Source organism: Mesoplodon mirus (genome assembly GCF_964341445.2).
Source record: "Mesoplodon mirus genome assembly, chromosome: 13".
Lineage (NCBI taxonomy): Eukaryota > Metazoa > Chordata > Mammalia > Artiodactyla > Ziphiidae > Mesoplodon > Mesoplodon mirus.
In genome coordinates this window covers 46875247-46898175 of record NC_138989.1, presented here as the reverse complement: position 1 = coordinate 46898175, position 22929 = coordinate 46875247, and the positions used below count along the sequence as shown (strand labels likewise).

Here is a 22929-nt window from a genome sequence, read left to right as displayed (position 1 = left end):
GCCAGGATTGGTCAGTGTATTAGTTATCTATTACTTTGTAACAAATTACCTCCAAATTTAGGGTCTTAAACCAACAAACATGTATTATCTCATAGTTTCTGTGGCCAGGAATCTGGACACGGTTTGACTGGATGCCTCTGGTTCAAGGTCTCTTATTCGGCTACAGAGTGTAGCTCAGGGCTGTGGTTGGAGGCTCCACTGGGGGAGGATCCGCTTCCAAGTTCACCCACGTGCATCTGGGCAGGATTCTGTTCCCTGAGGGTTGTTGGACTGAGGACTTTGCTTCTTCGCAGGTTATTGGCTGGAGGCCTCACTCAGTTCCTTGCCCTGGCACCTCTCCATTGGGCAGCTCCCAACCCCATTGCTTTCGCCATATTTTCTTTGTCAGAAAAGAGTCTCTAGGTCCAGTGCACACTCAAGGGGCAGGGGAGCCTTCTCAGAGACTGCTTACTGCCGTCAGGTTGCCATTCTTTTTTTTTTTTGTGGTACGCGGGCCTCTCACTGTTGTGGCCTCTCCCATTGTGGAGCACAGGCTCCGGACGCGCAGGCTCAGCGGCCATGGCTCACGGGCCCAGCCGCTCCGCGGCATGTGGGATCTTCCCAGACTGAGGCACGAACCCGTGTCCCCTGCATCGGCAGGCGGACTCTCAACCACTGCGCCACCAGGGAAGCCTGCCATTCTTTTATTTTTATTATTTTATTCTCTGGTTGCCATTCTTGAGCGTATATGTTAACTCAGCTATATTGTTTCAGCATGAGTGAATCTAAATCTATGACCTTGTGGGAAATTAGGTATTTTTGAAGGGGATATTGATTCATTGAAATCTGACAATGCTAAATACCATTCTCCATGTTACTATTTTATAAGTAAATTTGATGTCTATTAAATAACATGGCAGAATGAGGTAGTGACGCATTTATTCTGCAGCAGTGTTTATCATTATTACTTTTAAACGTTTATTAAAGGTAAAAATAGCCCTGTCTGTGGATACCTTAAAGAGAGAACCGCCTAATCTAGGTTTGTCATCTCTGTATTGGTAGGTATTCCAAATACTATTTGGAATTTTGTTTTGGCAACAGAATGCATTTTCCTCTCGGGGCAGTGTTACATGTACAGAGGGTGAGTAATTTCCTTACCCATCTTGTGACCAGCCTGTTTATCACAGGATGTACTGCGAAGCTCCTCAGGACACATACGCTTGTGCGCATGGCATTAGGCTCTGGTGGTTGCAGCTGTGGCTAAGCCTCTCCCCACTGGAGCCCCTCTGTCTGAGGGCCCCGGGCCATGGGAACTTTGGACACAGAGGCCTTGGCTCTGGAGCCAGAGCTGTGTGCAGAGAAGCCCCAGGGGCAAGATCCCAGAGGTCTGCTATTGGAGCTCCGCACCCCCTGCCCCGTGCTAGGAGAATGGCCTTGTTGTAAAGGAAGAGAAGGAAAGGCCCCTAAAGATCACCACTTGCCCAGAGTCTCATGCATTGTTGTTGGAAGAACTGAAGTGGATGTTTTTTGGAAAAGCTGAACCATGCCCCTTGGGATTTCCGTGCCTGAGTTGCCCTGGAACATTGAAGATTTGGGGGACATATGACCTCTGTCTTCTTCAGCTTTAAGGAATACCCCACGGAGAAGAGAGGAAACACTTCTGGATAGTGTGAGAGCAGGGAGCATAATTACGGGGCAGGTTTTCCGCTCTTTGTAAAGAAGCCAAACCAGACCATTCTAACTGAGCTGTAAACAATGAAATAAGCGGCCTGCCAAGCGTTCCTTTCATTACCTGTTCTCCAGCCGAAAGTAGATGACCACAGGTTAAGGCTGGGGAAGGTGCTTTGCTTGGGGGCCTGGACAGGCTTCTCAGCCCCTTGCCCTCGTTTCCTCGGTGCTGTGTTCATCTCTGCAGCCCTCTCGCTCTTCCACCTGTGCCCACTTCTACCCACCTGCCTTTGTGACTCCTTTTCCCTTTCAAGCCTGCCCCTTATGTTTGTCTTACCCTCAGTGAAAATGTGGAGGTGGTGAGAAGGGGGTGCGTTGTGGAGAGATTTTTCTAGAACTTGGATTTCCTAGGTCCTATTTGGTAGTTCTGGCGAATGGAGGGCCCCTCCGGCTTTGTGTGTTTACAGTTTTCTCCTTCCGGTCCATTTTCCTGGCCACCTTAGACCATGCTAGCTCTTGCCACCACTGCTTGGACTGCACTTTTTTTTACCAGTTTAATCAGAGCAGCCTGCCCCCAGCTCTTTCTCCCTTGTCTTCTCTTTTTTCTCCTTTTCTGTCTGAATCTCTTTCTTTTTCTTTTTTTGATTCCCAGAGGCTCCAGTGATTGAATATTTATAAAGTCTTTTCTTTCCACCTCTGCCTTTTGTCAAGATAATAACAAAGAGAATAATACACGAGTAATATTGTGATTCGAGTTGAAGATTGGGTCCACCGAAGGTTAAAAGGTTTTCTGAGGATACCCACAATGCCATGGAAAATTGTTTACTCTAGTTATTACTAGGTATTTTTACTCATGTCTTGAGCCCACTGGAGAGTTTCAGGTAGCACCCCAATTTTATTTCTCTCTAGCATGCATATCCTATACTGGGCCGACTTAATTTGTTCTGTTTCATGGGCATACTTGTTTTCCATCATAGCAGAACTTGACAGAGTTCAGATTAAACCACAGCAAAAACCCTCCTCAGTTAAAATAGGAAAGATAGCTTAAAGGATGTTTGTCAGTTTTATTTTTGGCTATGTGGCATGGCAAAATGTTTAGGAAAACATAACTTAGTGATTTTAAATCTCAAATTTGTAATTAACTTTTTTTCTCCAGAGGTGTAATAAGTATGACTTCCTGTTCGTATCTTTGTTTTCATGATTAATTTACTCGAGTTAGTAGAAGCCTTTGGCTCTACAAGGTCTTTGTGTTGTATGTTCGTTAGGGATGAAACATAGATTCTTCATTGTCTGAATGAATTGTTCGTAAATTAGAAAGCTGTATTAAAGAGGATGTATTTGGTATAAGTTAAACTAATTATGAAAGGAAGCTTCTACTTTTTTGCGTGTTAACAAATGTTAATGATGTTTAGAGAATGGTTTTTCAATTTTCAAACATGAAGGTGCTTAAGCCTTACCTAAGGCAACCCAGGTCTTATCACCAGAGATTCTGATTGCGATCCTGGTTGATTTTTAATTAATACTTCAGGTAATTCTGGACCCTGGGAACTTACTTCTTTTCTTTCTTTTCTTTTCTTTCTTTTTTTTTTTTTTTTTTGCGGTACACGGGCCTCTCACTGCTGTGGCCTCTCCCGTTGCGGAGCACAGGCTCCGGACGCGCAGGCTCAGTGGCCATGGCTCACGGGCCCAGCCGCTCCGTGGCATGTGGGATCTTCCTGGACCGCGGCACGAACCTGCGTCCCCTGCATCGGCAGGCGGGCCCTCAACCACTGAGCCACCAGGGAAGCCCTCTTTCTTTATTTTTAAATATTTGGAGCTTGCTAGTGTTAATAATTCTTTACTGAAATCATGTTATATAAATTGCTTTCTTGGTAATTAAGTTAATCGCTCAGATATTATGACTTCTAATTATAGTGCAATTTCTAGTTTGGCTTGGAGGAAGAGAACTTGGACTTTATTTTCATTTGAATCAAGAGACCAATGGTAGGGACTTCCCTGGCAGTCCGTTGGGTAAGACTCTGCCCTCCCAACGCAGGGGGCCTGGGTTCAATCCCTGGTCGGGGAGCTAGATCCTGAATGCCACAACTAAGAAGTCTGCATGCAGTGCCTAAAAGATCCCGCGTGCTGCAGCTAAGACCCGGCGCAGGCAAGAAATAAAATAAGTAAATAAAAATAAATCTTTAAAAAGAGACCAATGGGAGAGAATGAGAAGATGCCTTGTTTTTTGATTTGAAAATATGCTCTAGCTTTGGAAATCTTTGAAATTCATTTCCCATGCTGTGTCTCCTTTCTCCTGCCTGTTATAGTTACTTTTATGATTAAGTAAGTTGAAATTATGAAAGGTATTTTAATTGTGAAAACACAGGGAAATTGGGGATGGTTGTAAAACATAGTTCAAATAGGTCTCCCTTTTATTTTTTCTCAAGATAGCATTCTTAAGTGGGTAGAGGTTCATTTCGCGTGCACTTTAAATGTATTCTGAAATCATTCATTTTCAGCAGATTTATAATGTTTCCTGGATGTGTTTATTTATGGTTTCATCTTTTAGTCTGTAATTTCATTAGGTAAATTTCCTTACTGATTAGATTAAAAATGTAACTGTCTGCATTTTTCCTTCCCTGATTCCCTCATTTCCTCCTGATTCTACTTTTCTCTAATGTGGTTTATAGCTCAGCTCTTCAGGCTCCTGTCATGCTTTAAAGAGGCTATGTGTTTAAGTGAATAACAGTGAATTAACAAATGACAGTGCTGAGAGCTATCATGTGTTAGATCATGTGTTCAGAGTCTAGTTTTTGAATTTTCAGCTGACTTTAAACTAGGCTGAACTGATGATCTGGTTGTTGTAGCAGTAATTCCGATGTTTTAGGCAGTTTATTCTTTTTCAGGATTTTGGTTTTTACAGAGGAACCCCCATGGCTTCTTAGTTTCTGGTACCGCTTGGCAGTTGGTAGTTATTCAACAAATATTTATTGAATAAACACGTCTCTATCCTGAACGTCTTTAATAAGACGTTGGAAAAGTCAAATTTTATTCAAAAATATTTAACTTTGATCAGTATTCAAACACAAGTAATACCCTCAAATAACTTAAAAAACTTAAAACTGTTGAACTGCAGAGTGGAAGTGGTAAAAGTACCTGTTGGAAAGAATTTTTTGTTAATTTTTGGTGTCTACATCAGCAAAGCTTGAGCTGTTGGCTAAGATCTGAAATAGATCCGTACTGTATGTGATCACTGTGTTCCTGATTGCTTGATAAAATGGGATTCTGACCACAGAATTCTTTCATTCTGTTTATTAGTCAGCCTGTTGACTTACTGGAAAGATAGGGAGGAGGATATTATAGGCTAGTAATTATTTGCTCTGCAGATTTTCTTGAGCCCATACTTGACTTTGAATTATTATCACCATGGTAAGATACTCTGTTTAAATAGTGCTTTGACATAAAGGGAATCATTTGTTTTACAGCCTGGCACACCCTAGAAGTCTGTTATTTTTTGTTTTTAACTCAAGCAATACTTCGGTCCTAGGCAAAGTATGAACTGTATTTCACATGTCGTGTGGCCTCATCCTGGGGTTTACAGCATTATTATTAGAGATAATATATTTAGCTTTTACAAACTTGCATGAGGAATGTCTGGAAACTTGTTGCACAAGGGGCTAGATGTGGAAAGAAGAAAACTTACAAGCATGTGAAATAGATTATTGTGAGTTCTTAGAAATTCAGAGACTGCCTGATTCAGATCTCTATGGTTACTGTCAAGGGATGTCTATATGCAGTGTTTTGCCTTTTTCCATATTGTTTATTTCCTTACATGTTCTGTAGATGATATGGGAAACCGTTTTCTCTCCTGTGACTTTGAAGCGCCCCTTCTGACTTCCTCCTCACGTTAGTTGAAATCTGTTTATCCCTCCTATTGTCACTTCCCTCATAACTTTTTACATTGAAGATTTTTCTTTTTCTTAGCCCCTCTCTCTCCTCTAGGAGGAGATTTCTGCCATTGCTTCTTCCAAATAGCTGCCCCTCAGGGTCATTCAGACCAGTGCTTGAATCTTGATTTTTAAAAATTCCAGCTGTGTAACTTCTGAGTTTGTTTTCTGATCTCATAATGGGGAAAGTTGTACCTGTATCCTGGGGCGGTGTATTCGTTTCCTAGGGCTGCCATACACATTACCACACTCTGAGTGGCTTAAAGCAGAAATTTATCACCTCACAGTTCAGTTGGCCAGAAATTTGAAATCAAGGAGTTGGCAGGGCTGTGCGCCCTCTGGAGGCTCTAGGGGAGAATCCTTCCTTGTCTCCAGCTTTGGGTGCCTGTTGGCATTCCTTGGCTTCCTAGGCTGGTGGCCAGATCACTCCAATCTCTGCCTCCATCCTCACATTGCTTTCTCGTGTGTGTGTGTGTGTGTGTGTGTGTGTGTGTGTGTGTGTGTGTGTGTGTGTGTGTGTGTGTGTGTGTGTAAAAACCTCCCTCTGCCTTTCTCTTGTATGTTCACTTGCCGTTGGATTTAGGGCCAACCCAGATAATCCAGGGTGATCTCCTCATCTCGAGATCCTTAACTTAATTACCTCTGCAAAGACTCCTTTTCCAAATAGGATAACATTGACAGGTTCTGGGAATTAGGATGTGCACACGTCTTTTGGGGGCCTCCATTCAACCTGCTACATAAGAATTAAGTGAAATGTAATTATATGTGTGTTTAAGTATATTTATATATGACATTTAGCTCACTGCCTGACAAATGTAGTTACTCAGTCAATGTTAACTCATTTCCCTTCCCTTTAGAAATCTGTGCTCTCCAACATTCTGCCCCCCTGGGATGCTTTCGGCAGTTATGCTCAATTCAGAGTGTTTCTGCTCCGCTTTGCCCCCGCTGGCGTCCTGTGGTGACCATCAGGAAGTCTGCTTCTCGTCTTCCATCTTTCCTTGCTTGGCCATGCCTGTGTGTCCCCATGTCTGTGGTGTGCTCTCTCTCCCGACCCCAGTCTTTCTAACCTTCCACATCTGGCACTGTCTCACCTTCATTAATGTTACTTCTCATCTTCACAATGAGCTGTAGTCCCCTCTTCTCCTTTCTGTTTTTTCACCCCATTCGTCCATTTGGACCTTTACAACTTATTTTCCATTGCTGCCAACACTATTCAAGTTGGATCGCTTATCCCTGTGTATCCTTTGCAGCTGTGCACCTCACAGCCTCTGCTTATACTGTCCTATTGATGGAAATGTGCTTCTCCCTCCTTCCTCTTACTTCTCTTAGTGCCTTCGCTTTAAATTTCATCTTTCCTCCTTCCACTCAGGCCACAGTCATGCTCAGGTCTCTCCTTTTACAAGAAAACTTCCCTTGACCTTGCTCTCACTTACCTGTTCTAAAACTGGACTGCTTCCACTTCATCCACTCAACTCCTTACTAGTTTCCTTTTGTGTCCATTATTTGGGTGAAACTGCTCTCTTGAAGGTTGACCATGATCTAATAGCTTTTGTCAAGGCTAACTGGGCTGGTGGTAAAGAGCTGGGTTGCTGGAGCTGACTGCAGGGGGTGAATTCTAGCTCCACTACTTGCCAATAACTGTGTGACCTTGAGCAAGTCCCTTAACTCCATGCTTCAATTTCCTTATCTGTAAAATGGGAATATTAGTACCTACCTTACAGGGTTGCTTGTAAGGGTTACATAGATTAGTTTATGTAAAGAACTTCTAAGGATGCCCAGTAGAGTATGCACTAGGTATTAGTTTTTTTTATTTTCTAAGCTATTGTGTTTTAGTCTTTCTTGTTAGCCTCTGTGGTGACATTTGACATGGTTGATCGTTCCCTTTTCTTTTGTCCAGTGACTTCTTCACCATGTTCAAGCTCAGATTAATTCATCTCGGGGTCTTTTATCTTTGTGTCTCCTATTTGTGGTCTGAACTTCACCTTCTTATCTCCTTTCTAGATAATTTTTCCTGTGGTAATTCACCACCATGGTTCCTACTTTTACTTTTGTGTGTCTCCCCAGATTGTATTTGTACCTTGTCTTTTTTAGCTCCAGCACTGCGTTTATAGCTGCGTGTGAGAATGCCTAACCAACACAGTCTCCCTCACAATCAGCTCTGTAGTTGACTTCTGGTTTTGTTAAAAGACCTGGATGTCGGGATCAGAGGGATGTTGTATTTGAGTCCTTCAGTACTCAGGAAGCCTTTCCAGATCACTGCAGACTGCACAGTCTCCTTGGCTTGAATACATAGCGTGCTTTCAATGAGCAAAGCTGCGTGTGGAAAGAGGTAGAGAGAGACAGCTTTATGGCAAATGTACTCCTTAGTTTTATTAAGTTGAGAATGAGGCATGTTCATAAATCTTTCCTCAAAACCCAGGGTAGGATGCCTATAAGCTGTTGTAAGCTGTTGATTTTTGAAGTTTTTTTTCTTTAAGTTGTAGTTTTTCCCCCCGGACAACAGACGAGGTAAAGAAGTTAAATTTATGTCTCACAATGCAGAGGCAAATAGCAAATGAACTAAATTAGAGAACATGGCATCATTTTAGTTAACCAGCAGTAGTTTTTAGTGTGTTTCTGAGTTGTCTTGAGACCAGAGGGCAAGGATGGGAAAGATTTCCCTATTTGTTTTTTGAAATGTAGTCTCTTGTAAGTTGGAATAGAAATTTTAGACAAGGATTTCCTGGCTTGCCAATAAGATATTATATTTCATAGTAATGATAATTAGCAGACAAGTATAGTTATTTGAGTGTGGGTTACTGTACTTTTATGATGTTTGGTAATCAGACAGTCTGGACCATTCAGTGCTGGTTTCTTGTGCCTTGAAACACTGACACATGGCCTTCGTCCTGTTAACAATGCCTCTGTTTAAACACAGCTTCATTCCTTAATGGGTTTTGATCTTTAGGGATTAAACCCCTGAGGACTCTTAACCTAAGGAATGTAACTCAATTAGCTGTGAATGATTTAAAATAAACTAAAGATTTCTATTTGGAGAGCTTGGTGTCTCACTTTCCTTTATTTTTTCTCCATCCATCTAATGAATAGTAAATGCAGTCTTTTGGTAAATGATTCACCTTTGTCACAGGTGCCAAGAGTAATAATTTTCTTAACAGTTTTGTTACCTGATATTCTGAAAGTTTTTAGGAGAATTTGACTTTGATTATCCTTTTCTATACTGGATATTTTCCTTGTTTCTTAAATTTGACTTGGTTTCAAGATTCAAACCATTTTCTTTATAAGAGTAGGTGTGTTAATTAAAAGTAAAAGCTGTATAGTTTTTTAAAGTTCTGTTTCCAGGACAGACAGTGAGGCACATGTGTTCTCACCTAGTATATCCTTGCTTAGGCCAGTACTGTTTCTTCCAAGTCTGGGAATCAGTACTGGTCTTGGCTTAACAACCCTTGGCTCAGTCCTACTTCTCCATGACAGGTCTTTTTTTTTTTTTTTTTTTTCAGTTTGGTGCATAACACATATTTAGGATATTTACACCACTGATAACAGATTTCATGTATAACTTTAGGATTAAATGATCTGAGAGATTGTAAATCAATTGGCATTCATAATCTATTTCATTTTTTTTTCCTGCATCGTTTCAGTTGAACTTGAGATCTTGGTTGAGGTAGAGTTGCTAATGTTACTTTGGCTTTTCTTGAACATTTTCCCACATTTTTGGTTGGCTGTTCTCTTTGTTTTCATTCTTCACTGTCTCGTTTGTCTTTTAAAGTCCATGAGAAAGCAAAAATTAATAAAAACTTGTGGGGCTTGTAACCCTGGTATAATAAATTCAAGCCTAAACAAGTTAAATCTAATTATAGGACTGCATTCTAGAGAGGATGTGGACAGTCTCCTAAAAATGATTGAGGTAAAGCTTATATGAAACCTGGATTTCTGTTTCTCTCTCTTTTATGGGTGAGAGAAAGAGTGTTAATATGCCCTGCTTCTCTACTCTCATTATCTATTTTCTGTTCATTTGTACTTTGAGCAAGTTCAAATTTCAAAAAAATGGGAAAGGAGGTAGCAAACGTTTTGCTCATTTCTCTGTACCATGTCGAAGAAGCAGAACTGGGCCCAGAAAATGAGTCGGCATTTTTGATTTTTTCATTCGGCATTCATTTTTTGAGAGTGTCATTACTGTGTTGGGAGACAGCTTATCTTAAAATTGAAAGAGCCATTAACCGAGCCTTGCAGTTTCTTGGTTTTGCCATGAAAATGAGCTTCCTCCTCTTGTCTGAATGGAGTTTATGATTTTTAGCTTCATGCTTGGAGAAGTTAGAGTAGAAGGGGCTTTAGAGAAACCTAGTGCAGTACTGCCAGTTTTGGGTGAGGAAACTGAGATCCAGTGAGCTGCCCATGGTAGCAGAATCAGGACCAAAAAAGAAAAGGTCTTTTGACTTGACTTCGGTGCCTGTCTGAGGAGGCTTGCCATCTCAAAAGTCAGGGATTTTTGTGATCTTTGTCAAATTACCAGTTTCTCCCAAAGGAGGAGATTAGAAATTATTTTTGAAGCACTTACTCTGGAGAATTAGATTAACAGCTTGAAAATGCCACATTGATTTTGATTTTATCTGCTTTTATAGTCCTGGTAGGTAGATTTGTGATTGAAAGGGAGTGTAAAAGTTCAAGTATTTAAGAGAAATTACAAAAAGTGATACTGATTCTAGATCATTCTACACTATGCCCCACCAATGCCTTGAGAATTTGCAAGATCCATACCCATACTAGATATGTTGATTTATGATATATTTATGATTCAAGAAGGAATCCTCACCTTTGTGGAGTCTTTGGTTTGAGGGAATTAATATAGAATTAGAGAAAGTGAATTTTAGGAGTATATGGTTGAATACTTATAAAAAATGCCTCTTTGAAATTTCTAAGTATATTTTATAGTAGAAAATCATCTATGGATAAAGGAATTATGATATATCAGTTTGTTCATTTAGTCTCATTCTATTTGATGGATGGATGTTACTACTTTAATTTTTTCATTTTATTGTTTTTTAAAAAGAGTTTGTTTTTGTAAGTTTTTGATAACGGGAAATAGTCATTTTATATTTCTGTTTTCCCTTTGGCTGTACTAATTGAGTCAGTTTGGGTCTATTGGGCAGTTCCTCAATTCTGATTATTATTTTTAAAAATTTTAAAAAAGCTTATTGAGTCATGACATTCTCTCTTTTTTTTTCTTTTATAGCCAACACATATCTCTTTATGGTACAAGCTCGAGGAATAATGTTGAGAGAGAATGTAAAAACAATAGGACATATGATCAGGCTGTACACAAATAAAAACACTACACTCAATGGTACAGGTAAGACTGCTTCCTGTTTAATTTTGCTTTGCTTCCACTTCTTACCCTTAGAGTCATAAATCAGTAAACCAAATCTCTTCAGCTCTGGTTCTGCCTCCAAGTAACTTCCTGTTAAAGATGAAGGTCTCCTACTAAGTGCACTGGGAGGGTCTTTCACTGCTTGAGTTGGGACTGTCATGTATTCTAGGGTATATAAGGGTATGATCACCAAGGTGATGAGGGTTTTGTATAAAGATACTTAAGTTAATTCTTGCAAACATAACTTAAACAAAATATGAAAAACAGCTTGTACTTTTACAATTTGCCTACTGTGTTGAAAAGAAATTAACCACAAAGAGAGTAATTTATTCATCTTAGCCATACTGCCATCTTCTTTATGCCCATTCTACTTCCTAAGATGGTTTCCCAGCTATGTCTAGAAAATACTTGTTTTTAGTTATAGAAGAGTCTTAATAATTGTATGGCCTTTGTAGGGGCTAATGGGAGAAATCATATAAAATTGGAAATCAGTAGCTGCTCTTGTCTTTTTAAAATATAATCTGGAAGAAGAATCTCCATCAGAATCACATGAGGTTAAAACCTATGTAATAGGCCAAACTAGCGATTTAATGATGTAAATAGATTCAGCTGCTGTGGGAGGATGCTTGTGCTCCTCTCTGGCAGTGTTTCCACATTGTCTTCCTAAAGTAGAATTGGGTGTTATTTTAAAGGGTTCAGTGGCTGATTATCAGTTGTTGCGTCCACTGTATTCTCATTTTAAACAGTTAAAGTGAAAGACTTATGTCAACAGTTCTTCATTGTGCCACTGTAAATCGCACACACATATCCCCACACCCTAATAGGAAGTCCCTATCTCCCAACCATAGGTATATTTTCTTAAAATGGGTGTTAAGATGGGTAATACTTTTAGACACTTCTAAAAATTCAAGACTGTGACATATTGATTCTTAATTTAATGTCACACATGCTTCTGCAAAATCTGTCCTAGTCATTTGCCTAATTTGTATTATGATGCCGCCAATCAAACACTCTTAATTTTCTTCTTCCTTTTAAGTTTAAAGAAATTTCCTTTAGAAAGACTGTCTCATCTGAGCTGATATTTTAATAATATGGTAGAAGTCTCATGAACTGGTCTTCTGCATTAATTGGTCTTCTGAACAGTAGGTCAATTTTAGGAGAAGTTTAAACATTTTAAAAGCTTCGCTAAGACTTGTCCTGGTTGAATAAGTTGATGTGAAGGTATTCACTAAAAGTTCAGTCAGCTGAAGTATTAAGCATCTTTAAGTTACTGTATTTGTATAAGTGAGTGCTAATAAAATCTGTGCCTAATCAGGTTCTTTTCCTGGAGTATGAATAAGTTATATGCATGAGTTGCGTTTTTGATTAGGAGAACTGGTTACTTGGGCAAGACAACCCCGCCCTCAACCCCACTGCAGCATCCCACAGCTGAAAAAAAGGAAATCCTCTCTTCCCCTCACCAAGTCATAGTTTCAGTGAAGAAACATCCTTTGATGGAAGTTTGCTTTTTATGAACCTTTGGAAATTTTTCACATGGTGGTTCCTTTACTGATGGTGCAACTCTTCTCAGGAGACCGTCAGTTATTGCATCAGTTAGGAATTAGGTTTGGTTGTAAGAGAATCCTGCCTGCAGTGGTTTAAACCCATGAGGCTTCTTGTACAAAGGAAGTCTGGATGGAGGACTGTTTCTGTTGTGGAGAAAGTCTTCACACACTTTCCCACTTCTGCTCTGTCATATAGCTTCCCAGGCTAAGATGGCTGTGGGTCTCCAGTCTCTATGTTTGCCCTTGGGTCATTAGAAGGAGCGATGGAAGGGAGGGAAGAAGAAGAAATAGAGTGCCCCCTTTGTAAGGACCCTTCCCGGAAGTCCCACGTAGTAGTTCCGCTTACGTCTCACTAGCCAGAACTTAGTTGTAAGGGCACCTGGGGATGATAGTCTTTGAGCTGGGCTCCCTGCTGCCCTGAATGAAATTGGGGTTCTGTTACCAAGGAAGAAAGGGAAAATGGAGTTTGAATAGGCAACTGTGAGGTTCTGCCGTGTTCATTTATCTTGAGTAGTTAGTGTAGGTATACTTAGCTAGATATTAGAGATACAAGATGAAGAAAAACATCTTCCTGAAACTGTGCCTTTAAACAGCGTAGTCTTTCTTCCACGTTGTCACATTACCTTTTTTAGGGAAAATAATCTTGGAACTTTAGAACTAGAAGGACCATTAGAGATCACCTACTTCAACCCCATTATTATACAGCTGGGAAAACTGAGGGCCCAGACGAAGTGACTGACCCACGGCTGCACAGCGTACTAGTCAACCAGGACTAGAGCTTGTCTTTCAGACTTCTGATGTTCTCTGGTTTAGGGGTCAGAAGACTCTGGATCTAGTACTTGTTCTTATACCAACTAGCTATTGTATATTTAAAAGATTCAGCAAGCTCTTTATGCCCAGCTTTTTCATCTACCCTGTTTCATAGAATTATTAGAATAAAATGAAGATCTGGCATTTAGCATTCATTGTAAAAGGCAAATAGTACTATTCAAAAATAAACGATCGGGCTCCCCTGGTGGCGCAGTGGTTGAGAGTCCGCCTGCTGATGCAGGCGACACGGGTTCGTGCCCCGGTCCGGGAAGATCCCACATGCCGTGGAGCAGCTGGGCCCATGAGCCATGGCCGCTGAGTCTGCACGTCCGGAGCCTGTGTTCCGCAACGGGAGAGGCCACAGCAGTGAGAGGCCCGCGTACCGCAAAAAAACAAAACAAAACAAAACAAATAAATAAATAAAGGATTCCTACCAAAAGAAAAAAAAATCCACCCTTTACATGAAGATCTCTAGGTTTCTGAGAGAGATGGAAATGTAAATAGCTACTTATAATGCAGTGATTTATTTCTGCACAGACTTGTACAGATGAAATCTGCCGAAAAGGAGATAATGGACACTAAGGTTTACAAAGAGCTAATTGAGCTCCACGGGAGAGTTGATGAACATGTATTGACTCATTTAAAATTTATCACTTGGACTTCCCTGGTGGTCCAGTGGTTGAGACTCTGTACTTCCAGTGCAGGGGGCATGGGTTCGATCCCTTGTCGGGGAACTAGGATCCCAGATGCCACTTGGCATGGCCAAATAAAAAGAAAACTATCACTTAGATTAGATCTTTAAAATTCTCATCACAAGAAAAAAAACTGTAGCCATGTGAAGTGATGGGTGTTAATTAGCCTTGTGGTAATCATTTCACAATATATACATGTATCAAATCATTATGTTGTACACCTTAAACTAATACAGTGTTATATGCCAATGAAAATAGTTTGCAAAAAACATAATATTTAACACTTACTGGCAAATTGTGATATTTCTAAGTACATTTGATTCCAAAAAGGAGTTTTTAACCCTGTGCCTGAATGTTCTGAAGCACCAAGTGTAAAGAGATGTATGTAAAATTTTTGTAAAGAAACCATGTTCTTTTATAATCAAATGGTGCCTTGCCTTGTAGCCCATGGAGTCAGTTAAATTAAGAAAACAAAATGTATTCAGTGAGCAGTTATCAAAACAGATGACAAGGGTCACGCAGTGTTAGAGCTGGTAGGTTTGTTAGAAATAACCCAGCACACTTCCTCATTTGGTGGATGCATGGTCGGAGGCCCTCAGACATCGCCAGACTGACACGACAGGCTAGCAGTAAATAGACTGGAATGCTCATTGAGTTCTGTTACCTGCTTTGAGCTGCCTTTGCAGGGAAACCAAAGCCCTGGAGAGGTCTCCTTTGGTCCTGTTCTCCTAAGGTCCAGTGAGAGCTGAAGAGGGGACTTGTCCAGCAGTTTTCATTCTGTGTTTCCTTTTCATTTGGTGTGGCTCTGGAAGGAAGAAGGCAGGGGCCAGGTCTCACTGTGTTTTCATTCATTCATTAGATGAAATAATGTCTACATTTTACAGCAGTTGTGGTGGATCAGCCTTCAGTGCATCTGTCATGCATCACCTTTTAAAACTCCTGATTTTGAAAGCAGTGGGTTATACTCCACGGGCCTCACCACTTTTGTAGGAATAACGATTTTGTGGGTTTATTACATCAGAGTCTCCAAAAGTTTAAATCATTGTTGGCTATGTTATCAGTTGTGAAGTGTTTATTTGCAGTAAGTTTCTACTATGTTGTAGGTCCTTTATTAGATGCTAGAAATCAAAGGTAATTTGATTTCAATTAAAAGAGGTTTATAGACTAATGGCAAGGGGGTGGATAGCCTTATATACATAATACTTTGGGATGACGTAACTACCACTGGACACAGTACTTAAGGGATACAGATGTTTTTATTAGTCTGACAATAAGTTGAGATCCTTATGATCATTTGTAATGATGTAGCCAAGAATAACATGTTTAGCTCCAAAACTTCGTATTTAAAGGACATGAATATACTGATACTGCATGTCTTTAAGTTTGTTTGTTTGTTTTTAACATTAGTTCTTTGAAAACTGATGAAAGTGATCCATGGGTTCTTTTGTAAAAAAAAAATTCAGTCATTTTAGCATGAGGATAAAAAATGAAACAGTCCTCCAGCCCTCCTGTTGCCATGAGACTCCCCAAAGGGAGGCTGCTGTTAACAGTTTGTGTTGCAGAGGTGTCTGGAGAGCTTAAAATCTCTGTGAGTTAGGTGTGGATTTATAGAGTCATAGTGTGTGGCTAAGAGAAGGGGCCCAAGCTTTAATGACAAGAATTAATAAATTATTTACAGTAAGAAAATACCCTTATTTAAATTTAACTACGTGACATTAAGAAATTAGGAATGCGTGAGTGTTAATATTTATCTTCTTCAGGATTATATGAAAATGAGCACACACACTGCCTTTGGAACACATAAAGGCAGTGCACTCCCAGGGACAAGCTTATCTATCTTCTGTTTTCAGCTACTACAAATGCATTGTGTAGAGTAGATGCTTGGCTAGCATAGTGGGAGTCCCCATAAAAGCAGAACTTTTTTTTTTTTACTATAACTTGAAATTTGATATATATCTAGATACATATTTTTAAAGGGATTTTAAGAAAAGAACCAGAACTTCATTGGACTTCCTTACACTTATTTTATGTTTAGTATCTTTAAATCTTTCAGATATCTATGGGTGAGATACAGAGTATGGGCTCCTAGAGGGGTTTCCATGGTGTTAGTCCGTCCCTATGTGTCTTGGCGTACAAAACAGCTAATGTCCACTGAATCCCTCCCCCTCCTTTGTCTTAGAGGATTTTCCTTATCAAATGCTTTCCAGGGCTCCTCTGGAGAAAGGCATTGGGAAGGATTCTGTTACTGGGGCTTTCTCACTTCCTGGTGGAATAGGCCTTAGCCATTGTACCATCATTGGTCCCTATTTATCATGTTGGGGTTTTCTGGTAAAACACTTACCTTAAAGCCTTACTGATGCCTTTCCAAATTTGTAAGGTGTTTTCACTTATTCATAAGGGGTTCTGCTCTGCAAGGCCCCTTCCAGAAGGTGGGCCTGAAGGTGGGGTGTGTCTCTTTGCTCCAAAGTGCCATCCTGGCTCCCAGGCTGCATCCCCATCTACTATACGTATATGTATATATATATATATATATATATATATATATATGTATTTATTTATTTTTTTTAAAGAATTTCTTCAGTTTACTTTATTATTTATTTATTTATTTGTCACACCATGTGGCTTGCAGGATCTTAGTTCCCTGACCAGGGACTGAACCCAGGCCCTTGGCAGTGAAAGTGTGGAGACCTAACCACTGGACTGCTAGGGAATTCCTGTCATCTACTGTATTTTGATGATGAGTGAATATTTATGTTAGGCCAAGCCATGGACGGGAGGTGTTTAGTTTTCTTTGACTCTTCTCACATGCTTCATATTCAATTCCCAGGATTCTACCATGACAGGGTTTAGCTTTTACAGTTCAGTAAGGCTGTGATTTTGACCTTCAGCCTTTTGCTTGCTGGCCTCTGGCTGACAGGCCTCTCTTTTAAGTAATATGCCTGTTCTCCCCTTTTCTAACTCTGCATGCAGGCCAGTTCTGATAGGAATACCTCTCTTATCAGAGCAGATTACTGAAGACTGAAAGTCTTCACATTTTCCTAAAGTGTCTACTAGAACTTCATTTCCTGTGGGTACAGGGTTTGTGATCCAGAAGACAGATGGTAGTTTAATCAGCGGTTTCCATTTCTCATCTCTTACTCACCACATGTTGGTCTCATTCTCTCAGACCAACTTCCTCTTACATAGCAGGAAGCTGGCAGGTCATGGTTCCCAGATTTGCATCTCAGAACTTTGTTCCAGAAGGGGACTGAAATGTGAGCTCCTTGGTTCCAAGTTTAAAATTCCCAAGGCTCTGACTGTTCCAGGTTGAGTCAGGGGCTCATTTCTAAAGCAGTCACTCATAGCTGAAGTTCCTGAATATGCATATGGGCTGGGGATTGTTCTGAGCACTTGTACACTTATCTTTCTGAAATCTGAAAATGACAGCATGAGGTAGGCGCAGATGAGAAACTTTGTTCTCTTGCTTTGTACCACAAAGCTAGTGCGTGTTGGGGCAGGATTTGAACTCAGCACTTGACGTTGGTGCTCTAAACCGTACCCTCGGTGTTCCATAATTTGCTGACTCTAAAGATAATGGACCTAATGTAATAACAGCTCCAGGGCTCTCTAGAAACTGCAGCCCACGGGTTGGGAATGACTAATTTAAGGACTTTAAATGGGCTGTATTACAAAAGTCAGTTGAGTGGGTAAATCGCAGTTTCTCAAGTGTGAGGTGGTGAGAAAACATTACTCCCACCCCCTGCTCTGTGGATGTGGAAGCAGTGTGCTGTGGCTGTGTGGCTGTCCAGAACACCCTGGGCTGTTTGATACTGGAGAGGATCCCCTGGGGTACTTTCACTCCCTCTTTTTTTTTTTTTTTTAACATCTTTATTGGAGTATAATGGCTTTACGATGGTGTATTAGTTTCTGCTGTATCACAAAATGAATCAGCTACACGTATACATATATCCCCATATTCCCTCCCACCCTCCCCATCCCACCCCTCTAGGTGGTCACAAAGCACCGAGCTGATCTCCCTGTGCTATGCGGCTGCTTCCCACTAGCTCTCTATTTTACGTTTGGTAGTGTATATATGTCCATGCCACTCTCTCACTTTGTCACTCCCTCTTTTGAAGTGGCTCAGCTGGGGGAAGGGTGGGAGCACCTGTTCTCTTACAGTCGCAAATGGGCCTGCTCTGTGTGTACGCATGGATCAGGCCTTGCTGCTCCCCAAACCTGTCCCAGGTTCCCCCAGGGAAATCATGCTGAGAGGTCCCGTCTGGCAGCGGTGAAGGGTGAATGGGAGAGTAGTTACGGCAGCTGTATTTTGCTTTTCTCTAGTTCTTTATAGATAATTGCTTTTAAGTACTGCTGCAGATTGCAGATTGTAGTCTTTACACAGTGACGGTGACACATTTCATACTAGGAGCAAAGCAAAAGACAATTTTTTGGTTGTAACTTTTCTCTCTCTCTCTAAGATTATCCTGAAGGCAATAATTCAAGTGATTATCTTGTTCAAGCAACAACGTATCTTCCGGGAAACTTCACATATTCGCCATACCTCCCCTGCCCAGAAAAGCTGCCTTACATGCGTAAGTTTCATCTACTTTTGACTTAACTATTTGCTTGTATTATAATAAAATAAAATCGCATGGTTTGAGCACACCACCCTCAGGCCATTATTGGGGGTGCTCATATTCATATCACGTAGCATGTTATTTGACTTTTTTTTTGAGGGGGGTGCAAAGCAATTTTTTGGGAGGGGTGGAGGATTGAAAAGCTAAAGAAAAAGCTTATGCCTTACCCAGAAGTAACCTCACCTCTATTGTGAGTTTGATGTGTATTCTTAAAATTATCCTTAAAATGATTTTAACATTATCTTTTACATAGATAGGAAATTAGAACGTTTCAAAGGTTTTAAGAAATTATATAAATGATTTTAAAATTACATTTCATTCTGTAACTTGCTTTCTTAATTATTTTTTGAGAACTGTCCATGCTGATACATAGAGATCAGTTTATTTCCCTTAACTGTTCTATAGTGTATCTTTGAATAATTGAATAAATGTGCCACATTTCATTTACCTTTTTCTCTGCTGATGGAAATTTAGGTTGTTTCCACTATTTTGCTACCACAAAGTAGTGATGTAAGGAACAACATCATACAGATTTCCCTGTGTGTGTATGCTTGAGGGTTCATGCCTAAAAATGGAATTGCTAGGTAGGCTGGTGTGGTTGCACTCCACAGCAGCGGTACCAGTTTATATCCCCAGGGGCAAAGCATGAATGCACCACTTTGATACTGATGGACTTTAAAAATTTTGCTATTCTTATAGATAAAACACTTTTTGCTATTGCTATGACGAATCAAAAAAGGTATCTTGTTTCAGTTCTTACTTTCTTCATTACTGGTAGGTTTGAGTGACTTTTCCTGTGTTTGTGAGTAGTTTTGAGTTTTCTCTCCTGTGACTCAGTTACCGTTTTATCGGTTCCTTATTGGTTAATTAGATTTTTGTATTGATCAGTGGGAGTTCTTTATATATATTCCAGCAGTGACCTATTGTTTGCTATATGTGTTGCAACTGGCTTGTCTTTTCATTTTGTTTATGGAGTCTTTTATTTTATAGACGTTTAAAATTATGTTTCTAAGTGTATCAATCACATTATTTAAGGTTTTTGCTTGTTTTGGTCTTAAGAAAGCTTTCCTTATTACCCCAAAGCCATACGAATACTCTTTTATTTCCTTCCAATAATTTTACAATTTTGTTTTGAATTTTTGTGTATAATATGAAGTAGGGATCAAGATACTGTATTTTAAACATTTTTTTTCAAAATTATGAAGATAATACATTATCGTTTAAAAAAAACCTCTGTAATAACTCAGAAGCCACACGGCTGTTTTTTTGCAGTTTTTTATTGTTTGTGTCTCCCTCTGATTTTAAGCATACTTTTTACATATAAGTTAGTACCTTGATTTTTATGTAATTAAAATTCAAATAAACTTTTTTTTTTTTTAATATATATATATATTTTTGCGGTACGCGGGCCTCTCACTGTTGTGGCTTCTCCCGTTGCGGAGCACAGGTTCCGGACGCGCAGGCCCAGCGGCCATGGCTCACAGCCCCAGCCGCTCCGCGGCACGTGGGATCTTCCCGGGCCAGGGCACGAACCCATGTCCCCTGCATCAGCAGGCGGACTCTCAACCACTGCACCACCAGGGAAGCCCCAAATAAACGTTATTTTGAATTGCTTATTTATCCACGTGTCTTAATGTCCTCAGTATCTAAGGTGTGTTTTTTATGTCTTTATGTAACTTTTCTTTATTGAGGAAGTTAGTCTTTGCCTGTCATGTTTGTAGGATTTTTTCAGTATGTTGTTGATAGATATATCTGTAATAAAAAGTATGATTCACCTTTTATTATCATCTAAGACCATGGTTCTCACGCTTTAGGGTACATTGGAATCACTGGACAGCCTTATAAAACACACATTGCTGGACCCACTTTCAGAGTTTCAGAGTCAGTAGATGTAGAGTGGGGTCTGAGAATTTTCATTTCTGACAAGTTCCCAGGTCATGCTGATGTTGGTGATCCTTGGGCCACAGAACCACTGATCTAGAATTGATCCTGGCTGTACCGTAGCTTCCATAATTCTTGGATCCAACCCCTAAGTTTCTGATTTTATTAATTGGATGCAGGGCCTGAGTATTTAAAAAAAAATTCTCAGCTGATTCTTATACTGTTATCTCCTTGCTGTCCCGTAATAGAGAAGGAAGCTATGGTTTTTGTGGCTATGTATTTGTCGTTACTTTGTCACTGCAGCCTTGGCTTTCTAAAAATGAATGTTTTTGTCTGTGTAGTACTGAAACCACTGGGTGTAATGTTCTGTTGAAATATTGATTACAGTAATTTCCTTTTCATAATTTGCATGTTCAAGGATTTATAGTTTTAGGAAATCTTTCTGTTCTTGGTTTAGTTGCCATTTTCTTTCTTTTTTTTTTTTTTTTTTTTTTGCGCGGTACGTGGTCCTCTCACTGCTGTGGGCTCTCCCGTTGTGGAGCACAGGCTCCGAACGCGCAGGCTCAGCGGCCATGGCTCACGGGCCCAGCCGCTCCGTGGCATGTGGGATCCTCCCGGACCGGGGCACGAACCCGTGTCCCCTGCAAGGGCAGGCGGACTCTCAACCATTGCGCCACCAGGGAAGCCCGCCATTTTCTTAATTAGTGCTTTCTGGATACTAATTAAAGTCTGTTTCAGAGCGTCTGCCTGCCAGGCCTTCCTGCTTGCCCTCCTCTTCCCCGGCCCCATAACTCGTAAATGCTCCTGTCAAGTGCTTGAAAGATTGTGTCGCGGCTGTTCTCACTGCCTTTCGCTGACTCTCTTGGGGTCCTGCTCCTCCCCTCTGCTCCCATCAGTCTTGCATTCTTCTGCAAGAGAGGATCACACCTGTTTGGCCAGCTACCTTTTCACAGAAGGCCTCCTCATGGCTCTGCTGGCTTTGGGTCCAGCACCAATCCCTTGTCCAATTAGCTGTGGCCAGCCTGATGGGATGGTTTAGTAGAAAATATGCCCACACACAGATAACTCCTTAGGAAGGGGCCTGGCACGAGCCATCCTGGAGAGCCCCCTCACTAGTCCTGTGACCACTGCAAAGTAGAGCCTCAGTTTGCCTATCTGTAAAATCTGGGATTATATGCCCACTTCACAGTGTTGGAGGATAAAGAGAAGCACAGTGCTTGAAGCTTGGTAGATGTTAATTTGCTGTTCCCTTTCCTTTTCCTCATTTCTTTGAATGATGGAGCCAGATTTTACGATGATCAAGGGAGTGAGAAACCTAGGAGAAATCTGTGGAGTTAAGGCATTTTTTACTTAGCTACGCATCCTTCATTTGTTTTTAATTAATAGAATTGTTTCCCATTGATGAAAGAGAACAGCATAATAAAATACCTAAGTATAAAAATCTTATTGTCATATCACACAAAATAATTGAATACCATACCTCCCCAAATAATAGTCAAGGAGAGTCTGTGTAAGAAGATGATCTACTTAGATGAAAAACATTCAAGTATGTATAATACTGAATTCCTATAATCACCAGAAGTGAAGTTAAGGCTTAAAATTGTTGTTTGATTATCTAGCTGTAACTTGTTTTTGATTTTTGCTGGCACTGGATTACCATAAAGATGAAGTGTGAACTTCTCCAGTTGGAATTCACATAAAGTTGATTTCATGGATTTCAGCATTATTTCACAATCAATTACAGTGTAAAATCTATTTTAAATGTTATTTGTACAATATGAGTGAATACTTCTTTGTTATTGTTAGTATTTATAGATTCTCCAGAGGGTAAATCCACTTTCAGTTTTATTATATTTATGTGACACTCTCCGTGCTAACAATTCACTTTATCTAGAGCTGAAAAATAATAAGTGCTTAGCATGGATGTTTTGATTTTCTGGATGAGGTTAGAGATGGAAAATGTCAGTTGTGCACTTTGCATTAAAATGAAGATGGACTTGCCTGTAGATTTCCTATCTTTTAATTCCTATTCAAATAGAGTGCATTTGTAATGACTTTTATATATTTTGTCCTTAGCATTTTTGGAGTAGTTGCCTTTGCGGTTTAACCCTGATAGTTTCTATAGTTGCTAGCCTTAGGAGCATAACAAAAGCTACAAGGACTTTTTGAGATGAATTTATAAACTTCAGAGAAGCTCAGGTAGTGCTTAATGTAACAAACCATCATGCCCACATTTATTGTAGAAAAGAGTGATGGGGGCCATTGCAGAGGAACGGAGCAGTCGTGACGCGCCTGCAGCCGCCGCTGTGTTGTTCGCAGGGGTAGGCGGGGAGAAACATAGCTGAGTACGTGCCTGCCGGCTGGAGCTGCTGACACATTCAGAGGAAGAGTTGTTCTGTGACGAAAGGGAGACAGCAGTTTCCTTCTGGAAGGAGAGACTTCAGAGAG

General features: G+C 40.4%; 1 protein-coding gene across 1 annotated transcript in view; it reads left to right on the top strand.

Annotated features, from left to right (window-relative positions):
- The window catches only part of B4GALT6 (beta-1,4-galactosyltransferase 6), a 63378-nt gene that overhangs the window by 6682 nt on the left and 33767 nt on the right, over positions 1-22929 (top strand). Inside the window, exons 2-3 of the mRNA XM_082641316.1 lie at positions 10804-10920; positions 18442-18555. Coding sequence (XP_082497442.1) covers positions 10804-10920; positions 18442-18555 — 231 coding nt within the window. The remainder of the gene's footprint in view (positions 1-10803; positions 10921-18441; positions 18556-22929) is intronic.